At 36.2% G+C, this 27,997-nt stretch overlaps 1 protein-coding gene across 1 annotated transcript; it reads right to left on the bottom strand.

Moving 5' to 3' along the window:
- Positions 1–3: 3 nt before the first annotated feature.
- On the bottom strand, positions 4–27,806 carry LOC115699121 (protein NRT1/ PTR FAMILY 2.13). Its single transcript, XM_030626365.2, has 5 exons — positions 27,392–27,806; positions 27,074–27,291; positions 22,977–23,224; positions 22,126–22,464; positions 4–1,140 (listed from the first exon to the last, which is right to left on the bottom strand). Exons 1-5 carry the CDS (start codon positions 27,579–27,581, stop codon positions 258–260), a joined length of 1,878 nt encoding a protein of 625 aa, XP_030482225.2. The 5' UTR covers positions 27,582–27,806; the 3' UTR covers positions 4–257.
- Positions 27,807–27,997: the final 191 nt, after the last annotated feature.

Here is a 27,997-nt window from a genome sequence, read left to right as displayed (position 1 = left end):
TTATGCTATAGAGCTAGAAATATTCCCTTTTTGTCATTATCTTTTATTTTTAGATCTCATGTCATTAACAAGTTACAATTTTTTTTCAATTTCAATAAGAAGTTGTATAGGGCTAATGACAAAATGGATATATTGATTTATTATACATATATGTGTGTCTATATCATTGTGTGTCTATATATATCACTCACTCACCACTACTATAATAGTAGTACTACTTATTTCTGAGGAGCAATGATCATCACCCACCAAGTGATTCAAGTACTCAGCCCTTTATTAAGCACCGAATTCATCTCCACATCTACCACATTTGTAGCTTTGTTCTCCAATTCTATGACAGCCCCTTTGTAACGATAACGACTAGCACAATAGAGGAAATAAAGAACATTAAAGACACCCAAACCAGCTAAAAGATAGTAAAAATAGTCCAGCCTCCCCTTGTTAATATCATTAGTCAACCAATCGGGTCGGTCATTGGTAGCGGTAACTCGATGGAGGACAGTAACCAATATACTGCTAGTGTAACTAGCACCAGCGAAAGAGCAAGAGAAGAGCGCATTTCCAATGCTCCTCATGTGATCCGGAAACTGGCGGTTGAAAAACTCAATTAGTCCTATCATGTTAAAGGCTTCACAAAATCCCATTAACACCAATTGTGGGGCCAACCAGAACACCGACATGGACGCCATCCCTGAGTTGGCCCATCTTCTTCTCTCCTTTTCGACTAATCCGGCTACTACCATTGACAGAATTGAGAAAATGTTTCCGATTCCAATTCTCTGGAGGAGTGTGATTCCGTTCTCGTGGTTGGTGATTCGGCGGAGAGCTGGGACGAGTAGGCGGTCGTAGAAAGGAAGCCAAATGCCGATGGTGATGAGTGAGATGACGCCTATTGAACCTGCTGGGACCTCAAAATTGGAACCTATGTGACGATCCATTTTGAGAGCTTGAGAGACTGTGAAAGTCCCTTGTTGGACTATGGAGATCAAGCTTATGATTCCTGATGCCCATATCGGTGTGATTCTTGCTAAGCACTTCACTTCCTCTACCTGTTGGATACTGCACAATCTCCACTTGTTCAAAGGATCGCCGTTTGGGTTTATCTCATTTTCCAATATTACAGCTGCTTTGTCAAAATACCTATCGAAACAAAAAGTACACCAACAAATCTTAAAATTAAATGGAAAAAGTGAGTAACCATATATTTAAAATAATAAATAAATAATTCCATTAATTTCTCTTATTCAAATCGGCGAGAACTAGATAACTATAGAAACATATATTTAATATTTTGCTAGAGATTCAATGCTAATAAAATATTTAATTTACATAAATTGATATATTATGATCAATAATTGTTTAATTTTTTTTCTTTGTTATATATATATATAAAACAGAAAAATCAAATATAAACTATGTACAACAAAGCTTAATATTAAACTATACAGATTTATCAATTTCTTCCCTTTCAAAAAAAAAAAAAAACTTCTGCTTCTTAATATGTACGTACTGGTAGATCAAACTTAATATATATCTTATATACAATAATTATTAATTGTAATATAATTACTTACTTCTTAATTTTTTTTGCTAAGCAAGTAAAAAATTTCTAAGCTCACAAAACCAACTACAAACACACATAAGTTCTTAAAATTTTTTATGTACTTAAATATTAATAGTACATAAGATGAGTTTCACTACTATAAGAAACAGTATACCCCCTTCTATTTCTCATTTTCATGTCTAGCAAAAATAATGTTAGATATAGAAAAGAGAAAAGTTTTGAGGAGATTTCATATTTAGCTTTGATGGACATGAAAAAATGTAATGTCTAGCAAAAATAGTGTTAGATATGAAAAAGTTTTAAGGAGATTTCATATTTAGCATTGATGGACATGAAAAAATGTAATCATGTCCAGAACATGAAAGGTAGGTACTTTCTCTCTCTCTCTCTCTCTCTCTCTCTCTCTCTCTCTCTCTCTCTCTCTCTCTCTCTCTCTCTCTCTCTCTCTCTCTCTCTCTAAGTATTATCATTTTGAACCCTAAAACCTAAAACTCGTTTAGATTGAAAACCCCTCTCAATATAATCAAAAACCTAACTCACCCTCTTTCTTCAGTATGACTGTGAACCTAACCCTAAAAATATCACTCTCACATGCGCTTCTCTCTCTGACCAAATACAATGTCCGACACCTCTCTCTCATCGTCTTTATCTACAGTATCTCAATCTAGTTGAACCACTATCTCATCGCTAACGGTGGCTATGGTATGCGATAACATCCTTCTCGCGCGAGTTCTATGTGCGACTCTAGTGTCCCTCATATCTTTTCCATGATCTCGTTTTGAGAATGCCATGGACCATGCGGGTGAGGGTCGATGGCCGTAAACACTGAGAATGACATGGATAATGGAACTTGCGTGGAGGGTTGATGGCTAAGAACTCTATGAACCCCGTCTTTGGTATGTAACAACTCTTTTCTTGTATTTTTTTTCTTTTCAATCTGGCATTTATCTTCTTAGATTTAGATCTATATGTTTCAAGATATAATTTATTTAGAAACTTATATTTGTGTGGACCCAAAGGGATTTATTAGTAGAAGATTCTGAGTAGGCATGTTGTGGAGAATGGAGATGGAGCTCGAGCTGGTGGTGGGGAGTTATTACAGGCTGTAAATAGTGGTTGTTGACCTCACTTTTAGTCAATGACAATGAGTCAATTAATAAGCAATTAAGAATGTAATTAAAATAGAGTAAAAACCATAAAGTAATAAAGAGCATCATAATTTAAAAAAGGTTCGACCGTGTGAGTGTGGTAATTGCCTACTCCTCTTGAATTGGATTAACCTTAGAGAACGAACGAAGTATTTTTATCTCTAAAAGCTCTTACAATGAATCTCTGAGTAATTCTCTTAGATCTCTCTCTGAAGCAATTCTTTCGATCCCTCTCACAGTGAGGCTAAGTCACTATTTATAGGGCCTTAATGCATGAGGGAAGGTTTTCCTTTTGCTTACAATGTATAAAATAGGAAATTACATTTATTACATAATTATGATACACGAAGTAGGAAACTAAAACAGGTTGCCATATTTCTCTAATTCAATCCCACGATTGTAGGGATTGCCTTCGTGTCTTGGCATCGCAGGATTACTTTGAAGTAATTAACTCTTTGGAAGTAGTTCGGCAAGCCATACTTATACTTGCCTTAATGATCTATCTTTCATCCTGCTCGGGTAATCAAAGGTTATACATGCTGACGTACAATATAGAGTCTGTTCAAGACATTCACCTCCGCCCAGGTACAAGAAATGCAGGACACAAGTCACCTGATTCTTTTCCCACGTCAATGTGTAAAAAATTGGATTACATTTGCCCCCCAAGTCTGTGCGGGACCTTCGTGGTCGCACGTGGACTTCACCTGGGTGACGCGTGTCTGTGGTGTTGATTGATGATCTTATGTGACTCTGATCAAGAGTCTCTTCAATTTCAGCTTATTAATGCTGATTGATAGTTTTATCTCGAACCATGCCTCAAAATTTTCACGTGACGATGGTTATTCTGCAAGTAATCGAGTACATAATGTACACTTTTGGGGGGAATTTGAGACATTTAAAATTTGAAATGATTACTCATCTTCTTTGATCTGCTTATACATAGGACTAAAAACCCTAATCAACCACTTTTAGTCATTTTTATTCTTGAAAAATCAGAGCAAAAATCCTTTTTTCTCTTAATTTCTTCAAAGAAATTCTTAGAAACATCTGGCCAGTGTCGTCCGAGCAGATCAAAAGTTTCAAATCAGTGAGCAAGTTCTTCATTTTCTCCTTTTTTATACATTCACATGCTTAATTTTCTGGATTTCTCCCTGTGAAACTTGATTATTCTTGAACATGTTGTAGGAGAATCATAGAAATTCTAGGTTTAAGACTTAGAGATCTTAATTATGCCTAATCACGTGCTTGATCATAACTACATTTTAATTTTAACCACATGACACTCATTTTCACTTACCCATTTGGGGTTTAGTGAGAATCAGACCTTAATTCAAAATTTTGAACTTCTGGGTTGTAAACTTCATTATTATTCTATTTTTGATCCTCCAATCAGACCTGGTCAGTATAATCAACCTATTTTCATTCGTTACCCTGACCAAACTCTCATCTTGTTTCCTCCCTTTTATAGATGAAGTTTGGTGAGTTTTGGGGAGGCAAACATCATATCGACCAGGATCTACTTCAACTTTTATACAAGGATCATCCTTGCCTCTATGCTAGTCCGTCTTCATCCAGTAACATCCTTTCCAATTCTAGCTTTGAAGATTGGGAAATAAGTAGTGAGCACAGACCTTCCCCAGAACCTGAGGTACCACACCACTTTTATCCCAGCCAGATCGAAGGCCAAGGGTACAGACACTTCATCTAAGATCTTAGAAAGGGGTGGAGATGCTATCTTCCATCCAACTGGACATATATTGTTCGTCTAGATATCGTTGATACCTTGCGCGTAGGCTGTCCAAGTCCTGCTGCTGTAGGTAAACTCCTTGCCACATTTATCATGACTATTTCTAGGCACACAAATAAAGTTCCGTCCAGGCCTAAGATGATGGTCCAAACCAAGAAAACTATGCGGAAGTCTTCTTTGTCTGACCCGCAAATTGCCCGTCTCACTACATTGCCAAATGTTGAGCACGCCCAGCCTGCTACTGAAGAGGAAAATACTATTGGGGACATTGAAGTCCAAGAGATGGAGGACTAGGGCAAGGTTCGTCCTGATACTTCTTCTAAGGCTGAAGATGAGGAAGGTGCAGCTCGAAGGCTGCCATTTGGTGGCTTTAATGAAGAAGGACAACCTGTATCTGAGGCCGGGGAAGTCTTGGAGGCCGATGAAGATTATGTCACTGAGGAATACACCGAGGCTGTTCCTCTAAGGAGGCAAGGCACACTATGAGATCAGTGGGTTTCTCTTCCACCTGTGGTAACCAGGGCAAAGATGAAGAATCTGCTCAAGCTTGGTTAATTAGGGAATGTCGAATGCTTCCTTCCCTCCCCCAACCAGTTGGCGACTAGTCCAAGGGAAGGTTACTGCACTTGGTTGGGCGTCCATACCAAGCAGGGTGCTATCTTACCCTTCCTTCCGTACTTTAGGAAGATCGAAAACTACTACCACCTTTGCACGACCCAATTTACTCCTAAGGGCATCAAATACGTATCTATCATGTTCATTCTTTATGCCTTGCAAGGATGGGATGAGCCGTCCCCACATTACACCAACTGGCTCTTTCATCTGAAGTCAAGTCCCAAGCAGAACAGATTGGGATACTTCTATTTTTCTCTGATCGAGGAGAAGTGGTTGATAGGCACCACAGATACCGAGGTGAGTAAAATACAGAACTTTGTAGATGAGTATAACTTTGTCCAGGGAATGGACACTGTCAACACCAGCTTCCAACAGGTGCCATCTTATTGCCGCCCTCCATTTACGTTGGGGCTCAGGAGGAGGGCACAAAAAATTCTTCAACTGCCACACGCTGCACGGAACATCACTCTCCTGGCCACTAAGGCCAATTTTGTTAAGTACAAACTCTTCCAAACCAATTTTGTGCCAAGGGCTGTGAAGAAGGTGAAAAGGCAAAGCCCAACCAAGAGAAGGTACCCGAACAGGAGAATCTAAGAAAAAAGAAGAGGAATGCCCATCTGAGTAGCCATGCACCAGTTGAACGTTCTATCAGAATTAGGGAGAAGCCTGATAGACCTGCTTGACCATCCGCCACAGTGGAGAGAAAGGGAAAAGTCGTTCTGACGGAGCAAGAACAAGAAGACTCTTTAGACGATAAACCTCCATCCCTGCTTGCTTGGGAAATTGCTCCTGCCTGTGCGCAGTGTATTTTTACTCACCTAACTATCATCCGACTTGGCCTATATCACACTTGTTTCTAACCTTCATGTTTTGTTCATGTGCAGCTATGTCTCAAAAGTTGTTCCAAGCTATGAAAAATAGGTCAGGTGATAGCTCTGGATAGACCCCTTCGCCCAAACGACCAAGGGGTGATGAGGTACCGCCTATGGAGATGTCGCCCAAAGATAAGAGTTCGGTCGAGAAAATTATCGATCTTTCTGAAGAGGTAGCACCCGAGGTGGAGCCACCAACCAAGAAGGCCTCCAAATCTAAAGGTACCAAGGGAGATAGTTTGGATGGATCTGGTCCGATCAAATCCTCCAACACTGCCGTAGTGCTAAGCTCTGAAGCCAAGAAAGGCAAGGAGATGCTTTAGTACCACCACGATCGGTTACTTCTCGAGGTGAGTGATCAGCTGGCCGGGGTTGATAATGAGATGTCTGTGGAGCTTTTGATGGGTGGGCTCCTCAAGGAGGCAACTCGTGTAAGTATTTTCTTCTTGGTTTTTATCCTGTCTATTTACCAGTGTAGGTTTTGACAATTTCCTGTGCAGCTCAATCTGAAGTTGGCCTACACTTACTCCCGAGCCAAATTTGCTGCCCTGAAGAATATCACCACCACCACCAATCTACAGAAGGAGATGGATACGGCTAAGAAGGAGGTCGATACTGTAAGGGTTGAGCTGGGTGAAGTGAACAAGAAGATTTTAGGCGCCAACAAATAGATTGAGAAGTTGACCAAGGAAATTCAAGAGATGCCATCTACCACCCAACTCGAGGCAGACAACGAGGCCTTATCCAAGCAGGTCAATGAGCTTAAGGACGAGAGGGAAGGTCTCCACACTCTTCTTTCAAAGTTAACCAAGGATAAGACAGACTTGGAGGAGGACATCAAATCTAGGCAAACAAGGGAAGAACAACTCTTGAAGGAGGTCAAAATCTTGGAAACTACCACCTTGGAAGTTTTCTATGAATTCTGGAAGGCAAACCCAGAAGGAAATTTTGATTACCTCGGAGATACCAAAGAGGCATATCTTAGTTACCGTGTGGGTCAGGCAACCAAAGAAATCCTTAAGGCAGCCAATTCCACAGCCCTGACCGACTAGAACACTTAGACCTTGGCCCCTACCGACCAGAATACTAAGACCTCAGCCCCTACTAACCAAGTTGATCCATAGAAGGAGCCTAGGACTCCTGCAGTGTGAATCTCCCTTTTTTCATCTGTTTGGCCCATGGGCCTTTATTAAAGATAATATGACCGGCCAAGCTGTTTTTAAACTTGGTAATACTTCATTTCATTTTGAGACAACTAGGTTACCGGGCAGCCTTTAATCCCTGGTTTATACCGTGCTTTTGTCATCTTTTAAATGAATATTTTCCCTTGTTTAAGTAATTGTGCAAACCGTTATATTATTTTTTTGAGCTTGTTATTTACCTTGTTATTTACCAATGCTTTGTACGGGTATAGATGCCTCCCAAGTGACCGAGAAGACTTATGACTCTTGGTCACTTGCATTTCACAAATTCAATTTTTGTTTGTTCGACCTTTGGGGTCGATCAGACCTTTTGTACGCATTAATGGTAAATTCATAACTTGCTAACATAATTGACACAATTAGAATGATAATTAATATCTTTATTCATTTATTGGTCAGAACAATTTTGTTGCCGTGGTAACTTACATTTATGAAAGCTATTAAATGATCTAACTGATCTTTAGCTAATTTAAACATAAACAATTGCACTTTTTATACTTTAAAGATGGTCATCCGACCTGAGTACTAGTCATTTTATCTAAACCATTGAGTGTGATCCGCCCAGAAGTTCATCTACTTAAAAGTAAATGTTATAGCATTGTGTACTTAAAGTCGTCGTCCGACCTTGTACACTTACTGTTAGTATTTCCTCAATTGTTCCCCATTCCATTACCTTGGTAGTAGAATGAGCTCTATATTTTCGTCATACCGCCCAAGCTTATACGCCCTCGAGTCTGTAACTTTGACTACCTGATATGGTCCTTCCCAATTAGGTTCGAGCACGCCAGCCAAGCTATCTTTTGTGTTTAGGAATACTCTTCTGATGACCATATCTCCCACAAAGAATTTCCTCGCCCTCACTTGCTTGTTGAAGTATCGAGCCACCTTTTGTTGGTGCACAGCTAACTTTAGGTTTGTTGAGGCTTGTTTTCTTTAATTTCGTCAAGTGATTCTGCTACGAGATCATGATTAGCTTCTTGATCATAGGTCAATCTTCTGTGGGACGGAGGTTTTAATTCTGCAGACAACATAGCTTCATAACCATGTGCCATAACAAACTGTGTTTGTCCAGTTGCTATTTTTTTTTGTTAGGTATGACCACAATACTTCTGGTAGTTCCTTCGGCCAGTTCCCTTTAGCTTCTTCAAGTCATTTTTTCATGGTGTCTTTGAGTGTCTTATTGACTGCTTCAACCTGACCATTTGATTAAGGGTGTGCCACTACGGAGAAACTCTTTATGATTCCATGTATCTTACAGAAATCTGTAAACATCTGGCTGTCAAACTGTTTGCCATTATCTAAAATGATTTTGTGCGGGAGTCTGAACTGACATATTATATTCTTCACCACAAAGTCCAATAATTTTTAGATGTGATTATTGCCAAAGGCTCGGCTTCGATCCATTTTGTGAAATAATCAACTGCGACCACTCATACTGTACCCCGCCCTTCCCTTTTAGAAACTGTCCGATCAGGTCTATTCCCCAGATAGCAAAGGCCAAGAATTTTGCATCTGAATTAGCTCGTTGGGAGGTGCACGGGGGATCTTCAAAAACCTCTGGCATTTGTCACATTTCTTTACATATGCCTTTGAATCTTCCATCATGGTTGGCTAGAAATATCCCCGCCTTAGTATTTTCTTTGATAGGCTTTTCCTTACTGTGTGGTTGCCACCGAATCCATCATGTACCTAAGACAAGAGACGCACAGCTTCTTCTTTTGTTACACACCTAAGTAATGGCATGGAGAAACCTCTTCTATTCATTACACCTTCTATTATGATGTATCGTGCAACTTTTCTCATCATTTTCTGAGCTTCGTTTCTGTCATTTGGAAGTTCTCCAATAATGAGGTAGGCTGCTATAGCTGTCATCCAGTTCAGTGTTGTGTCTATCATCTCAATTTCTTCAGTACAATTGATGCTGGGCTCTTCTAAAAATTGAATAAGGACTAGATTGGCCTTATCTCTTACTGTGTTTCTTGTAAGCCGGGCTAAAGTGCCAACAGTTGTATTTTCTTCTCTTAGAATTTTCTTGAGGGTGTAACCCTTGAATTGTGGGAGCAGGTCTTGTATCTTGCTTAGATAAGCCATCATTTTCTCTCTCCGAGCCTCGTACTCTCCTTAAACATGATTCACTACCAATTGTGAATCACTACAGACCTCAATGTATTCAGCATGCAAATCTTGAGCAAGTTTTAAGCCAACAATGAGGGCTTCATACTCTGCTTCGTTATTGGAGGCCTTAAACCCAAATTTGACTGCTCTGTGCAGATGTTGCCCCTAGGTGTGACAAGGGAAATCCTTACACCAAAAAGTGGATTTGTAGCGGACCTATATACGTTCAATTTCCAAGTAGCTCTATCTTCGTTATTGTCTGGGAGGGGTTCTTGTACTGGCTTCGGGTTGTCCCTTATGCTGCTTTCTTCTTTGCCCGTGCACTCAACCATAAAGTCTGCTAAGGCATGTCCTTTAACTGCTGTTCGGGGTTGGAAGATTATTTCGTACTGACCCAACTCTATTGACCATTTAAGTAACTGTCTAGAGACGTCAGGTTCTTACAATATTTTGCGCAATGGTTGGTCGGTGTCTACCCGAACAGGGTGAGCTTGGAAATAAGGCCTTAACTTCCTTGTTGCTAAGATTAGGCAGTAAGTGAGCTTCTCTATCAAAGGATATCGTCCCTCAGCTTCAACGATCATTTTGCTGATATAGTAAACTGGATGTTGGACGTTGTTCTCTTCTCTTATCAACACGGCACTTATAGCATACTCTGTAACGACTAAGTATATTCCTAACTCTTCTATGTCAGGGGGTTTTGAGAGTATGGGAGGCTTTGCAAGTTGTCTTTTTAATTCTTAGAAAATTTTCTCGCATTCCTCCGTCCATTCAAATTTTTTATTACCTCGAAGGATGTTGAAGAAAGGAACGCACTTGTCTGTTGACTTCGAAACGAATCTACTGAGTGCGACTATCCGACCAGTTAAGCTTTGGCCTTCCTTAGTTTTTGTTGGTAATTTCATATCCAGGAGGGCTTGTACTTTCTCTTGATTGGCTTCTATACCCTGAGCATTAACAATAAAACCAAGAAACTTACCCGAGCTAACTCCAAAGGAGCACTTTAAGGGAGTGGGTTCCATGTTGCATTTTTTGAGGATTTTGAAGCATTAATCCAGATCCTCTATATGCCCCCAACTTTCTTGGATTTGACAAGAATATCATCCACATATACCTCCATATTTTGACCAATCTGGTCTTTATACATTTTATTTACTAGACTTTGGTAGGTAGCTCCAGTATTCTTCAAATTGAATGCCATAAACTTGTAATCATACAGACCCATATCTGTTCGAAAACTTGTATGTTCTTCATCTAATGGATGCATTCTGATTTGATTATACCCTGAATAGGCGTCCATGAAGCTCATGATTTCGCGCCCAGTTGTAGCATCAATGAGCTGATCAATTCCTGGAAGTGGGAAACAATCCTTAGGGCACACCTTGTTGAGGTCAGTGAAATCAATATGTACTCGCCATTTTTTATCAGGTTTGGGTACCAGTATGTGGTTAGCTAACCGAGCTAAGAAGAAAGCTTCGATGATGAAATCATTTTCGCACAGTCTTTCTATCTTCTCTTTCAATGCTTGCGCCCGTTCTTTGTCCAGTAGTCTTCTTTTTTGTTGAACAGGGCAAAAGTTAGGGTCAATGTTTAGGGTGTGAGACATTATAGAAGGGTCAATACGGACCATATCCTCATGTGACTAGGTAAAAACATCCAGGTTTTCTCTTAGAAATTTTATTAAGGCTAATTTTACTTCGAGCAACAAACCCTTACCAATTTTGAGTTTCTTGGTTGGGATATTTGGGTCGATTTCCACCTCTTCTAATTCCTCAACCGACCCTACATTTGTGTTTGATTCCCCAAGTCGGGGATCCATGTCCTCATCCTTACCTTGGGTGACTTCCTATTGGGCAATACTTTTTCCTTTGCCTGAACTCTGGCCGGAGGTACTTTCCTTTTTGACCTTAGTTAGGGCAAGATTATAGCATTCTCGTGCTATTCTTTGGTTCCCTCTGAGGCACCCTACCCCATTCTTTGTTGGGAACTTGACACACAGATGGAAAACTGACGTGACAGCTTTTAAGTCATAGAGGGCTGATCAGCCTAACATGACATTGAAAGCTGATGGGACATCAATTATTGAAAATTGTGTCGTCACAGTTATGCTCCTCAGAGCTTGTCCAACAGTGAGGGGTAGATAGATTTGTCCTAGAAGGGCAATGCTCTAGCTGGAGAAACCATATACGAGCTGGGTGTAGGGGATTAGATCTTTAATTTGAAGCCCCATCTTCTCATAGGTTGTTTTAAACAAAATGTTTGAAGAGGCTCCATTGTCTATCATGGTTCGTGCCACTGTCGTATTCGTAATCTATACTTCAACAACCAAGGGATCGTTGTGTGGGAAGTGGACATGATTAGTGTATGCTTCAGTGAAAGTTATTGTGGGTTCCCCTACCCGTGGTATTTTTGTCTTTCTCTCCTCTATGGCAAAAATTGCTCCCTTTTGTTCATACTACAAGGCTCAAGCATACTTTTCTCGAGCTTTGCCCGAGTCTCCAGCAGGATGTGGACCCCCAATAATAACTTGTAAATGCTCGTCCACTGGCGGAGGCATCGATTTGGTCTAGTTATTGTCTGCTTGGCCAACCCTCTGATTCTGGTCAGCCTTGACATACTCTTGCAAGTACAGGTTATTCTTCCTGTTCGAAAATTCAATTTCCCACTTCAAGTTATTGCATTCATTTGTGTCATGGCTAGTCCGCGTTAAAATGGTAGAACTTGGACATGTCTCTTTTATTCACGTCCTTCTTCATGGGAGAGGGTTTCTTGTATGGGACCGTAGACTGAGTTATTGGATATATTGTCCCTAGGTCATTTGTTAGGATAAAAAAAGAAGTAAACTTTGAGGCATTGTCCCTAGTGTGCTGTTCGACATTTCCAATGAACTTGCCTTTCTTTCTGTTGCCCTGCCTGCTATCGTTATTAGACCTCTTCCCATTCGAGTTTAAACTGCCAGGATACTGTGGACTCTGAGCGGACTCTCCTTCTGAGGTGGTACATGGCTGGCTCTTCTTTTATCCAACGGTGTCTACACACCGAATAGCTTCTTTAAGCTTAATAAATCCATCTACTCGGTCCAAAAATTCAGCCATTAAACCCATGGTCAGCCTTTTAATATCCTTCCATAGTTCTCTAAGTGGCTCAATTCCCCTCAGTATCGCGGCCAGCCTTCCTTCTTCGGTCAACCCCTTAACCTTGGTAGCCTCTGTCATAAATCTGTTTATATAAGCTCTGAGAGGTTCCCCTGGCATCCGTTTTACCTTGACCAGATCTTCTAGATCCGAGGGAAGTTAACAGGAGGAGGAAAACTAAGCGTGGAATTTTGCAGAGAAAGCATTCCATGAATTGAACCTCCATGGAGGCAGCTTGAAGTACAATTGGTGAGAAGCTTCTACAAGGGTTACTGGGAATACTCTCCATCAGACATCACCTCGTACCCCTTTTAGATCCATCTGTATTTTGAAATATTTTAGATGTTATAAGGGATCCTCTTTCCCTATATACATCTTCCAGGTTGGCATCTTGAACTTTGGGGGTAGTTCAAGGACTTCAATCTCAGGGGAAAGGGTGATCTACACGCCCTGTCAAGTTCGAGATCGGTGAGTTTTGGTCCCATCAGGCCTTGTATCATGTTTTTAAGTTGGTCCAATTATGCTTGCATCAATGGATGAACTAGTTTAGCTTGTTGACCGACCTGTGTCACGTTAGGTTCTCTTTGAACTGGATTCTGGATGCAAATATCTGGCTGGATAGCTGGTGGGACGTACTATTCATCCAAACCCCTTCTTCTATTTAAGTCAGTCTTGAGGTCATGTGTGGCACCCAACCTATTAAATACCAATGACTAGGTGGTCTTGGCGTCTGACTTATTTGGCCGGTAGGTTGGCCAGAGATGTTAGTCGGGGTGAAGTTGTTAAGTATAAGTCCACCCAAAGGGCGCTTAGGAAGGATATGGCCATCTACCGTATGGCCCACAGGTTGGACCTGTGGCCGTGGATTAGACGGCTGACCATTAGGCGGTATGCCCAGTAGCATACTCTTTTGTATCGCCCATAGGGATACTAGATGCGGTAGTTGGCTATTGATTGGTGACTTGGTAGGCCCTCCTTATCAGTACGGTGGCCTGCCTTGTACGATCATCAATAGCTGCTTGTTGAGCCCTTAAGGTTTCCATCTCCCTATCCTTCCATTCCATAAGTTGACATCTTTGCTCGTCAAATGCAAGATTTATAGCAATGCAGAGATCTTCCTGATCATGGTGCAAAGCGTTATTCTGACCCTACATGAGTCCAAGGGCTGCTCGGAGGTTTTGGATTTTAGTATCGTCTCTTACTGTCCTTAAACATTAGTGGTGGACGGGACTTCAGTGTTGGGAGTGGATTGATTGAATGCTGAACTGGTGTGCCCAGTCTCTTGCACGCCTGGTGTGATCCCAGCGAGAGAAGAAGTCACACCATGACCCACAGTAGGTGGTTGTGTATTGGCATGTTCGGGGTTTGTCCCTGGTGGTCCTCTTGTGTTCCCAGGGGTCTACACATTAGGATATGTCACTATCAGGTCGCCCTTATCAGCTAGGCCTCTACGAGTTTATAGCACACTCATGTACGTCTGTTAAAACTTAAGATAAAAAGAAAACTTGGGTTTTTACTCTCAATGAAAACACAAAAATGTGGACCTCACTTTTAGTCAACAAAAATGAGTCAATTAATAAGCGATCAAGAATGTAATTAAAATAGAGAAAAAACCATAATGTAATAAAGAACACCAGATTTTAAAGAAGTTTGGCCCCGTGAGTGTGGAATAGCCTACTCCTCTTGAATTGTATTAACTTGAGAGAAAGAATAAAGTGTTTTTCTCTCTGAAAGCTCTAACAATGAATCTCTGAGTAATTCTCTTAAATCTCTCTCTAAAGAAATTCTTTCGATCCCTTTCACTGTGAGGCTAAGTCACTATTTATAGGGCCTTAATGCATGAGGGAAGGTTTCCCTTTTGCTTACAATCTATAAAATAGGAAATTATATTTATTACATAATTATGATACATGAAGTAGGAAACTAGAACAGGTTGCCATATTTCTCTAATTCAATCCCAATATTGTAGGGATTGCCTTCGTGTCTTGGCATCGCAGGATTACTCTGAAGTGATTAACTCTTTGGAGGTAGTTTGACAAGCCAGACTTATACTTGCCCGGAGGATCTATCTTTCATCCTACTCGGGTAATCAAAGGTTATACATGTTGATGTACAATATAGAGTCTGTTCAAAATATTCACCTCCGCCAAGGTAAAAAAAATGCAAGACACGCGTCACCTGATTCTTCTGCCACGTCAATGTGCAAAAAAATAGATAACAATGGTGAATATGAAATGAAGAGAATGAGAAAAGTTAGGGTATGGGTGAAGGCTGAGAAGAAATTGAGCTTTTGAGATTTATTTTGTTTGAACTAACATTTTCTTTCCTTTCTATTTAATTGATTTATCTTTTAATTGAATTTTTATTGAAACTTTAATAAAGATATTGATTTGAATTTTGTTTGTATTTTTTGCAGGTGGATTTTTTTTATTTGCATGTTGCATTAAGGGTAAAGATGTTGATTATAATTGTATTTGATATTTTATTTTATCTTTTAATTTATTTTTTTTATATTATATATTGTACATGGTATATAAATATAAAAAAAAGTTAGATACAGTATATTGAATGTGTATTTTTTTTAAATGAATATTTAATATTGCTTTTGAGTTCATTATATTGTATTTGAATGTATATAGAATATTGTAATAGTTTATTTTATTAGGAATATAGATTTTGAGTGAAACTAAAATACCATCTAAGTATAATAAATTAATATCTATAATATTCAAATTATTTTTTTTTATTTATTTTTTTGAAAAAAATAGATATTCATGTGTGATAAGTATGAGAATTCATCTTTTGGCACAAGTAGTACTGATGGTACACAGTAAGCTCAAGGGATGATAGCTGCACTGATCCCCAATCAATTTTATTATGATTATTAGGGATATTAATATTTGTAAAATATTGTTATAAGAAAATTCTTCACTTATTTCCATATAGATATTTTCGTGATAGTTGTAATAGAGCCTAACGACTTCATTATTCTTGTAATGGTATGGTACCTATAAATAAAATTATACCATTTCATTTTATTTTTGAGCTGAGAATTACAATTAAAATACTATCAATATTCTCTGAATTTTATCTTAGTATCAGAGCATATTAGCCCCATGGAAACTCTTGGTAATTGCAACCAAACTCCTCCAGCAGACCATACATCAAGCTCTCTTGAAATAGCTCTGTTGTTATAGGAATTGTTGCTAGAAGAGTTGAGGCTTCTACTTTCTAGCTCCCCAATCCATATCCATAACACTTATGTACCCTCAATCAACAATTTTTCCTCAAACTTGTTAGTAATAACTACACCTGATAGAAAAAAAAATGATTTTCACCATTATTTGATGTCATCTCTTAGATGATTTTTTGATTGGAATAAATCCTTGTCCTAATGAATTTCTTCCTGTAGGTATTACAATAAGAGAAGATGGATCTAAAGTTTCTGTGATTCAAGTTAGTCCAGAGTTTGAGCATTAAATTATTAACAACCAATTACTCTTAGGTTGGTTATACAGCTCCATGACGGAATCAATTGCTACAGAAGTCATGAGAGCAACTATGGATAGCTCTTGAGAGTCTCTATGGTGCATACTTAAGAGCTCAAATGAATGAGTTTTGAACCCTGATTCAAACAATAAGAAAATAGTCTGCTATAATGGCAGAGTGCTTATGAAAAAAGAAGATCTGGTCTTACATCCTGGCTGTAGTAGGAGACCAATATCTTGAATCCCATCTAGTGGCAAATGTCCTTTTAGGACTTGATGCAGAGCATATTTCTATTGTGGTTCAGATTGAAGCTAGAATCAAAACAACCTAGTTAGAATTACAAGACATTTTGTTAAGCTTCGACAGTAAGATCGAATGACTTCAAACACTAGCCAACAATAGCAAGATAATCAATTCATCTATTGCAAATCCTCAGGCAAACATGGCTTTAAAACCTCACAATCTAAGAAGAGGAAGAGGCTCCTTTAATAATTCCAACTCTAACCAAAAGGTGGCAAATTCAATGAAAATAGAGGATGATATGGTGGTAGACCTCATGGTCGTGATTGTACAAATGGAGCTTAACCAACTCGCCAAGTGTGTGGCAAGTTTAGACACTCAACTTTAATTTGTTACTATAAATATGATGAGAGCTATTCTGGATGTGACCAAGTTGGTGGTCAATCTCAGTTCAAAGCTAATCCTAATGCCTTTATTGCAACATCAGATGTTGTGGACAGTGATGCTTAGTTTGCCAATAGTGGTGCCAGTAACCACATCACTTCAGATGCTACAAACTTATGCCAGAAATAGGAAGATGGTTGTAAGGATACTGTTAAAGTATGTAATGGTGATGAATCAACTATTTCATATATTGGTGTTGGCTATTTATAGAATGATTATGGTAGATTATTATAATTAAATGAAATGCTCCATGTGCCTAATAGAGTTAAGAATCTCATAAGTGTTTCTAAGCTTGTTGCTGACAATAATTTGCTTATAAAATTTTATCATGATTGTTGTGTTCTAAGGACAATGTAGCAACGAAAGCTCTATTCATAGGGGTGGTTAAAGATGGACCATATAAACTTTCATATCTCCACAAAGCATGTGACCACCACAGTGTCATCTTAGTTTAGCCACTCATCATTTTCCTTTTCAATAAACAAAATATTTTTACTAGTTTAGCAGTCACTGGTAACAGTCATGTAGAACAACCTAGAGTTAATAGTCTTTTAAATTCTAAAATAGATGTTTGGCACAAACATCTTGGCCATCCTTCATCTAAAATTTTAAGCCATATTTTAAAATCCAACAGTAAAATGTTCAATCAATGAAAATAATTTCTTCTATGATGCCTGTCAATATGGGAAATCCCATGATTTTTTCCTTTAGATTGTCTCAAAATAGAGTTAAAAATGTCCTTGATATTGTTCACACTGACCTGTGGGGTCCTGTCCCAATTGCATCCAATATCAACAATAGATATTATATCTATTTTGTTGATGACTTCAATAGGTTTACATGAATTTATCCATTGAAATTCAAATATGAAGTACTTAATGCCTTTCTTAAATTTAAAGCACTTGCTGAAACCAAATTTGAAAGGAAAATAAAATGTCTCATGTCAAATTGGGGTGGAGAATTCAAGGCTTTCATTGATCTTGTCAACACTCATTGAATAGAATTCCATCGCTCATGTCCACATACATCAGCTAAAATGGTCGAGCTAGACGTAAGCACAGACACATAGTTGAGATGGGACTCATTTTGCTTGCCCAAGCAAGTATGCCTCTTAAATTTTGGCGTGATGCTTTTCCCTCAGTAGTGTACCTAATCAGTATGTTACCTACTGTTTTTCTCTCATATAAATCTCCCTATGAAATTCTTTTCTCACAAAAACCAGATTATGATTTCCTAAAGACTTTTGGCTTAGCTTGTTTTCCTTGTCTTAGGCCCAATCACTCTCACACATTTAAATTTTACTCCATCAAGTGTGTGAATTGAGGGTTTAGTGAATCCTACTACAAAGGATACAAATATCTCACTCCCGCGGGCAAAATCTACATTTATCGAAATGTTGTTTTTAATGACCTTGAATTTCCCGTGAATGATAGTTTTCTTAACATTTATCGATCTACCTCATTAGTCATTATTCATAGCTCTACATGGTCATCTCTGCCTGTTGCTACCTTTTCTTCTCAGTCAACAACTGGTACCACTGAAAGCACCCTTGGAACTATAGATGCCTCACTGTACCTCAAATAACACAAGTTCATACTTCCCCTATCACACCTGATCTGTTTCATGTTTTGAGAGGGGCAGTCTTGTAGCTGATACCACATATATGTTCCCTTTTAGAACACCTAAATATGATTACAATGCTCCTGATTATGAATTTCCAGCTATTGTAGAACTCAAATCATCACCTCTTCCACAACCTGCTCTTTTGCAGGTTGTGCATCCTATGATAACCAGGGCTAAGACAGGTATATTTAAACCTCAAACCTTCTTAAGTCACATCCAGTTTAAGTTTGCTACTGGTGATGCAAATGGTGTGGAAGAAATCCTGGAACACAAAGGCTGGAATGCAACAATGGGCTCTAAAATTTATGCTCTTAATCAAACAACGCCTTAATTCAAGTACCACTATTACCTCACTATAATCTCATAGAAACAAATGAGTTTCTAGGGAAAAGCTCAATCTCGATGGCTTATTTCAAAGATTTAAAGCCAGACTTATTGCTAAAGGTTTCAACCAAAGACCTGGAGTAGACTTTGATAAAACCTTTAGCCCTATAATCAAGCCTTATTCTACGGTAAAAAAAAATACTCAAATTGCTGTCTCTAGAGGATTGGAAATCAAGCTACTTGATTTAAATAATGTCTTCCTAAATGGAGTATTGGAAGAAGACGTTTACATGTCACAACTCCAAGGATTTAGAGAAAAAGAAAAAGAAAACTTTTTTAAACATTGAACAAGTCCCTATATGGCCTAAAGTAAGCACCTCCTGCCTGGTTTGATCAACTCAAAACTACCTTGCTAAAATGGGAATTTCAACACTCTAGAGATGAAACTTCATTGTTCTACTATAAAATTGACAAAGACATCATTCTTATGTTAATTTATGTCGACGACTACATTGTAACAAGGAATAGAAACAAAGTTGACGGTTTATTACTCAATAGAAGAAGGAATTCACTCAAAAAGACCTTGGTTCTTGACACTTCTTCCTTGGTATGAAGTTCATAGAGATGACACAAGGCTATACTTAACGCAAACAAGGTACATAAAAGCTCTATTGAAGCAGGCTAAGATGACGAATGTCAGCCTATGTCCTACTCCTACCACTACAAGAAAACTAATGTCTCTTCATGAGGAAGAGCCAATGCACCATCCCACTATCTCCAGAAGCATCAGATGAGCTCTACAACATAGCCTATGCTGTGAATAAGATTAGTGAATTTCTCGAAGTCCCCTACAACAGTTCATTGCAGTGGAGCAATAAGAGTCCTAAGTATCTTAAAGGCACATTGAATATTGGCCTGCATATTAGCTAATGTGATAAACTAAACATAATAGGCTTCTCAATGTAGATTGGGCCTATTTCCCAAATAACAAAAGGTCTGTAGCAGGTTACTATGTGTACTTGGAAGAAACTTAAGTGTCTTGGTCCTCAAAGAAACAAGCTATGGTGTCCAAAGTAAGCACTAAATCATAATATAGAGTATTGACTCATGTAGGAGCAGAAATTTCCTCAATTGAATCCTTGCTGAGAGAATTGAAATTTCCCTTGACATCACCCTTTGTTACATGGTGTAATAATCTCAGTGCAAGTGCATTAGCCACAAATCTTGTGCCATGCTAGAACAAAACATATTGAAATAGACATTCACTTTGTGAGGGACAAGGTATTACAAAAGTTGCTTGAGGTAAGATACATTCTATCTCATGATGAAATTGTCAGTTGTTCAACCAAAGGACTACCCACTACTAAAAAACCCAAAATTCCCAATAGTTTTACACTGTTAGGTAAAAAATTCTCGACGGTCTATAAAACTGTTGCCTATATGAGCATCGTAAATACTTGGTAGAATGGGTGAGAGTGGAAAAATATCGGTATAAAAGAATTCCTGGCGGTTTAAAACTGTCGGCTATAGTCGATACTGTAGGCTACAATTTAAAACTGTCGGTTATACTATAGTGGACAGTTTTAAACCGTGGTCGTCGATATAGTGGATTGCTACAAAAAAATTATCGTGTTCCTCCTCCTCAAAACTACTTCTCGTATATGTCCCAGCCGCTCCAAGACCTTTACAAGCTTCACCCTCATCCACCGTAATTGTGCTCGTTTTTATCCTCAAAATTTTCTTTCACAAGTTTCAGATTACTTTTAACTTGATGATCCTTGAAACTTTCTTTAATTTACAAGCTTCGAATTTATTTTGAACACACACAAATCAAGATTAACAAACTAAATAATGGCTAATAGAAATTTAAACAACAAATAAGAGAATATTGTGCTTACCTTGTGCTGCCAAGAGAGAGCAGAGGAGAGGGACATAGCTAGAGAGAGAGAGAGTGGAGGAGAGGGACAATGTGGGTCGTGGTCACGAAGGAGAGAGAGTCAAGAAATGAAATAAAATTTACAAATGCCTTTGGAAAAATGAGATATGATTTTTTTTTGGAGGAGATTTATATCTTAAGAGGAGGGAAATGAAATTTAAGATGGCTTGGGAAAATAAAAATTTGAAATTTAAGATGCGGGAAATGAAATTTCAGATCTAAAACGCATGAAATAGAAGCATGGGAATCGTCGTTGGTTTAAAACCGTCGGCTATACTACAAGCTACGGTTTAAAACCGTTGCCTATAGTATAGTCGACGATTTTCAACCGCCAGCAATTCCCTTTTACAAATGCACGGGAATTTTTAGGCACGTTTAAAAATCGTTGTCTATACCTCCCGACAATTTAAAACCATTAGAAATATCCTATTTTTTTTTTAATGGTTTTAAACACTCGATTTTTTTCAGCGACGGTTCTCCAAAAAAAAATATTTTTTTAGAACCGTTGTGAATACCCCTTTTTGTAGTAGTGGCGGCATTCCAAATTTGAGTTTCTCATCACCAAACTCGAGCTAAGACCATCACTCCTTTACTTGATAGGGGATGTTAAGAATGAGAATTCATCCTCTGCCTCAGATAGTGATGGTACGTATAAGCTCAAAGGATGACAACTGCAATAGTCCCTTAGCAATTCTATTATGATGATTAGGCATAGTAATAATTGCAAAATATATAGTAGTAGTGCTTGGAGATTTGTTAGATAGGTTAAGGATAAGGAATAAGTGACCAGACTTGCTCCGCATTATTGAAACCATGATTTATTGGTTGTAGAAAGTGAGAAATAGGGCTTACAAGTATTTATATATATATATATATACATATTTATATATATAAATATATAAATTTTATATACTTACTTAAATATCACACAAAGTTGTAGGAAAATGGGAAATTTGCAATATCATATTAGCCTACAGATTATTCCTCTTAGACACGCATTAAATAAAAAAACTCAGGCGACACCACTATCGATTGAATAGGAGATAGCATTATGAAGTAATCATTCCAAGTTTGACCAAATCTATTATATGTAAAATATCTAATATTATGTTAATCTTATTCCAAGTTTGACCAAATCTTATTCCAAGTAAACATTGTCAAGTAATCATTTGAAGTTTGATCATATATTTTAATAGTTTTTAAATTAAATTTTGTTACACAAATAATGATATTATACTTACTACTTTTAGCATTGGTCAATATTATAATAAGAAATACAAAAAGACATGGTGCAATTTATAAATATGGGTTTCACTGCACTGCACAATATAATTTAATAATTATTATAAAATATAAATAATTATTTCTAAAGAGCTATAAAAATCTAATACCAAATTTTATAATATAATATTCAACTGTATCACGCCAAACAATAACTATAATGCCCGGTAACTTGGGGTCTTGCCTTTCAAACCAAGAAAGCTATGCCCATTAATTTGTCCTCATTCCATACCCATACTTACATATACTGATTAGGATGAGTTGAAAAAATGTTGCTTTTATAACTGAACTTATTATTCAAACTTATTTGATATAATATCGTAAAATTGTGGTTAGGCTATAAGCTATATAATTTTTATTAATTTTTATATATATATATATATGTACTTACCTAAACTGATTGGTACGAGGGAGTTTTGACAAAACATTTCCATTGAGTGGAGGATCATAAAATAAGAGGGAGCCATCTCCGTCAACATTATCAGTGGGTGCCGGAATCATTAGGCGACGCTTCTTGAAAGCAGCAACGAAAACCTGAGCAATACCGGAAAATATGCTGCCTTCTGGTTTCACGTGATTGTAAAGAGGAGCCCCAACGAAGAAAAATACTATGGAGCCGGCCATGAAAACTGTCGGAATCCCAAAACCTATTACCCAACTAAGGTTGTCTTGGATGTAAACGACCACAGTCTGAGTGATCAGTAAAACCACCGTGAACGTCGTATAGTACCTGTCAGTGTCGTTAGCCACCATCAAATTTTATTTATATATATATATTAATAAACACGTACATGTGACTCTTTAATTATAAATAGTCAACACATTGGTCATATATTAATGTAACATATAAAATAATAACATATGCATGTATAACATGTGAACTATCTTATATATATATTTTTAGTATGGTATCACGTCAATTCAACATATAAATTTTACTCTAATTATAATGAATATGAATATATGATATATATATAAGACCAGTCTTTTATAAGACACCTTAATTGAGGAATGACGTATAATTTACTGTATTTTAAATCATAATTAAAATAATTTATTACCTGCAAAAATATATATTATATATATATAATCTCTGATTGGTGGCAACGTACTTTGTCGGAGATAAGACGAATAGTTTAGATAATTAATAATTAGGAGACCGGTAAGGTACGTATTTTGGTGTGACTAGAAAGAAACTCTCCCTAAGACAATATATTAATATATATATATATATAGAAATACCAGTTGAAAAAGCTGTTGATTCCACTTCGTCCTTGGTTGGTGGTGGGATCGAACTGGTCGACGCCGAAAGGAATACTGCATGGCCTGATACCTCCGGTGCCTACGGATAAGAAGCCGAGGCCTAGCAACAAGCAACCTAGTTGTAATTGAGTTGGGCCTTGGCACTGCCCCAACTCTAATTGTTCCTTTGTGCATGCCCCAGGATGTAGCTGCCGTAACCACGCTGTCATAGTCACCGTCACCATTCCCTGTGTTTTTTTTTTTTTGAGTAAAAAAAAAGTACTATTATAAATTTACTAATTATGTATAAGCATGTGTACGTATGTATTATCATATACTATCAGCATGGACCCATTATATATTAATTATGGCGCATTATCTTTAGTATTTTATTACTTAGTACAAAATATGTTCAAGTTTTCAATAATATAATAATATTGTTTTCCACTCTCATAATTATGGCAATAAATCAAGATGTTACAGATACTGCTTATTTTGTCCCACTCTATTAATTTTTCGAAAGACCAAAGTATAATATTAATTATGGGTTTTGAATATTAAAACGTATATTTCCCTCTCAAATATAAATTTAAAATAAAATAAAATAAATAGCGGTATAAAAATTCAAAGTTTTAAAATTTTAAATTGTATAAACTGCTGAATGATTTTTTAGTGGTATAAATACAAATGTTTATAAACTGTAATTTTTCTCTAATTTTATCAATATATATTCAAATTTTAAATTATTAGGTGTAGAAAGAAACATGTAGTGTCAGTTATTTTTAAATATTCTTTTAATAAATTTAAAATAAAATCTGTATTAACAAAATTAAAAAAAAAAAAACAAATTACACTTTTATAATTACTTATTCTGCTAAATGAATTTATACCACTTACAAATTTAAAATTTATGTCAACTATAGACTTAAAAATTAAATAATAAAACGTATAGCTTTTAACACTTCATGATTCATGTGGTCCATCCACCAATGACCAAAAGAATAAGTCACGCCTTCCTTCCTTAATTACCTATTCTCTTAATATATGTGGGTATTATATTAATTAATTTATTAATATGTTAGATTTCCCTAAAATATTTAATGTATAATATTACTAATAATTAGAGTTTGCTTTGATATGAGTTTTATTGCACTACTTCATATAAGCATGACCTGTATGCACTTTGATGCGATTTAATCAACCTGGAAAAAAAATCACCTGTTCTCATATTCTTGTTCCATCTCTGTCCCAACCAATTATATTTTGCCAACTCATTTAAGATGCCAACTGTACATTTAAGAGCCTAAGTCTCCCTTAGTCGGTTTGTTTTCCTCTAATTTATATAAATATATATATATATATATTAAACAAATCAACCCCTCCAAAATATAATTTATCCCTTTGCATGTGGATTGACCATTGATATTCTATATTTAACTAAAATTGAAATCTCATTAATCAATATTAATTATTTCTGCTATGAATTATCATATTTTTATTCTTCAATCTTGGTATTTTTTATCAGATTTAGAAGCTTAAAGATAAAAATCAAAACTCTTATTTTTCTAACAAAGATTATTCAACCTGGTAAGAAAAAGAAAATTCTAAGCATACTCTACATACTTCATCAAACCACTTATAGCAAATTAGAAAATATACACTGTAGACTAATAACTAGAATAAAGAGGGAGATGATTACTTTTGTTATTTTAAATAAGAAAGAAAATAAGTAGGAGAAAAATAAACAGAGTTAATAATATTTGATTAGTTAAATGTACAATTGGCATTTTAAATTAGTTGGCAAAATATAATTTGTTGGGACATAGATGAGACAGAAATATGGAACAGGTGATTTTTTTCCAGCCAAACCTTATGTTGGAGAAATTAAAAATGGTTACTTGCTCGCTCTTAATGTTGTGGGACCAACGATTACGAACACGAAGGCAACTTGAACCACTAGCCGGAGAGTACTGTGCATACTTTTATATATGTCACTATATGGATGTCAAAGTATATTCATACCTTGCGTCACTTCTAGAATAGAAAAATGTGAGTAAATTTGAAGTTTTATTATTTCGGGAAAAAAAAAATAGTCGAGACTCGAGTGACTGAAACTAACCTTTATTAACTTGTGGAAATTTTATGAGTTTTTATTTCCTTGGAAGAAATGAAAAGAGAAAGTTAGAGGGTATCAGTCGTGCCTAGCACCATCATATGTGTTAATATCGCTATTGGTTTAATTAAGTATCGGGTCCCACATAGTTTAATATAATAATTTTTAAAAAATATCGCTAGTAAATCACAGCGTGACATATCAAGAAAGTGGTTAGCATTATTAATAGCAATGCTGAAATGAAAAAGAACACCCAGAGCACAGAAGCTAATATTAATGCAAATTAATTGATAGAAAAAGGTTCGTTTGACCAAAATTTGTCCATTGTAGCAAGCCATGAGCAATCACGACAGACTAACCATCAAATAATTAGCCTTCAGAAAGGGCATAACAAAATTTAATATTATTATATATGGATTATTTTAAAAATAAACACAATAAAAACAAAATAAAAGAAATACTGAATTGTTTTTAAAATTTTATTTATAGGATATAGGATTTTTTTTAATAAATTTTATATTCTATCTTATTATTTTACTGTTAGTTTTTTTTTTTCTTTATATGTTATTTTTATTTTATTTTAACATTAATTTTTTGTAACTTTTGTGTATTTTGTTTTGTTGTTTTCAGATAATTTTTATAAAAAATTAAAAAAATATATATTTAAATGTAAAAATGTAAAAAAAATAACAAAAAAAATATTTTATGTAAATTTTCCTTTTATATAAGTCATACTTTTCAATTGTTGCATTAATTATAGTTTGATACTGAAATAAATGTACACATTTACGAAGTTACATATAATATATACTTTTCTAAAAAAGAATTATATATGTATAGTAGTAGAATTACATATATATATATACATATAGAGTACTAGAATTATATATATATATATATATACATATATATATACATATTACTGTCTTTAAATTTTATGTGAGCAATCTTGAAATAAAAGGTGAAAAAAAAAAATAATTAATTAAAGGGATATCTGTGGCTAAATTACTTGAATTTTAAATTTTTTTAACGCTTAACTACGAAAATCGATTTTTTGGGACAAAACTACCTATAAACTCCTATTCTGTTTTGCTTTGTACTTACTCATCCGTCTAAAAATCACAGTTAAGTGCCACAGTAGACTACTCACATGGTGTACACATGACAAATTTTTAGTAGTCCACGTAATATTAATTTTAAAAATAGTTATAAATTTTCAAGAAATTAAAAAATCAAGTGGGGTCACCGAAGGGGGGTCAAATTGAACAAGAAAATAACAGAGGGGGGTTGGAGAAAGATCGAAGGAGAGAGAGAAGAGGGCAGATTGGGGTTGGGATTTTTTGGGTCGTGGGGTTCAATTCTATGGCCCGTCTGACATGGGGTGGTCGAAGAAGGCCGATGTTGTGCACCGTGAGAGAGAGTGTGTGAGAGGGGAGTCGGGGAAGGTTGGGTCGTGGGGTAGGCGACTGGGTGTTAAGGTTTTTTCAGTTAAGAAGAAGAAGAAAAGAAAAAGAAAAAGTATTAAAAACGGAATGAGAATTTAGGTAGTTTTGCCTCCAAAAATTTAATTTTTTTAATTAAGTGTTAAAAAATTTAACGTGCGGGTGGTTTAGCCGCCAATATCCTAAAAATAAAATATTTATAATTTTTTTTTGTTTTTTTTGATCTTTAACTTCTTAAATATTTATAATTATTTTTTAAAATTAATATTACGTGGACCATTAAAAATTTGCCACGTATACAGTCTACTGTGGCACTTAAATGTGATTTTTGAATAAAGGGGTATAGAGTAAAACGGAATGGGAATTTAGCTATTTTTGCCAAAAAAAAAAAAATCAATTTTATGGAGAAGCGTTCGTAACTAAAGTATACAAATATTTATATAAAATATATGTATACGTATGAAGTATTTATATAATTTTCATATTTTTTTTTTGTCTTTTTTTTAGTGTATATATTATTAATAGATGTTAAAAGAACATACCAAAAGCGAAGCAAAAGATGCAACGGCAATGGTCCAGAAGCGACCAGCATAGGCATCAGAGATGAAAGCCCCAATTAAAGGTGCGAAATTGGTGATGCCACCCCAAATGTTCATAACGTTAGAAGCTGATACTTGATCCATGTGAAGCTTTGTTGTTAGGTAAACCATAAAGTTTGCCAATAATCCGAACGTTGCCAATCTCTCAAAAGTTTCATTTCCTATACTCATAAATGAAAAAAAAAAAATCCAAAATATCAATTGTACATTTATCCAGATAAGCCTGGCCTAAAAATAATATATATTCAGTACATGTAGTACCTAAAATAAAAGATACGGCCTTCCATCCACCGGAACTTCTTTTGACTGAATCATCGTAAACAATTTTTCCATTCTTTTTATCCGCCTTCACTTCATCGTCTTGATGGTAGTCATCAGCTGTTTTAGAAGGATTGCTTTTACAACTCTGGTTACACAACAGAAAGGACCAACTTGGCCTCTTCTTCATCATCTTATCTTATATATAAGATAAATATATATATATAGAATATGTAAATAATTTCTATCACTTTAGTTTATATGAGCAGGGGATAAGTAGTGAGGTAGATCTAAATCATGCTCTCACACCCTTCTCAAAACATACATATAGTTTTCTTTCAAGAGAGACTATGGCAGAGTAGCCTCCTTTTTATAATATTAATATCATGATAACAATGATATCTAACTTTACACATATATAATAAAATATAATATAATATATAATGACTATATATATTATTATATATTTAATTACATGATTGATGACGACATATGAGGGTAGGACAAATATTTAAGAGCAGAAAGAAACGCCTAACGCTGCCCACTCTGTTACATATCTTTCTGAATCTCATATGGTAATTTAGTAAGTAAGAAATTAACTTTACTCCA

Source organism: Cannabis sativa, chromosome 8, assembly GCF_029168945.1.
Source record: "Cannabis sativa cultivar Pink pepper isolate KNU-18-1 chromosome 8, ASM2916894v1, whole genome shotgun sequence".
Classification (NCBI taxonomy): domain Eukaryota; kingdom Viridiplantae; phylum Streptophyta; class Magnoliopsida; order Rosales; family Cannabaceae; genus Cannabis; species Cannabis sativa.
The sequence above is the reverse complement of the archived record's forward strand: the minus strand, read 5'-3'. Positions and strand labels throughout refer to the sequence as shown.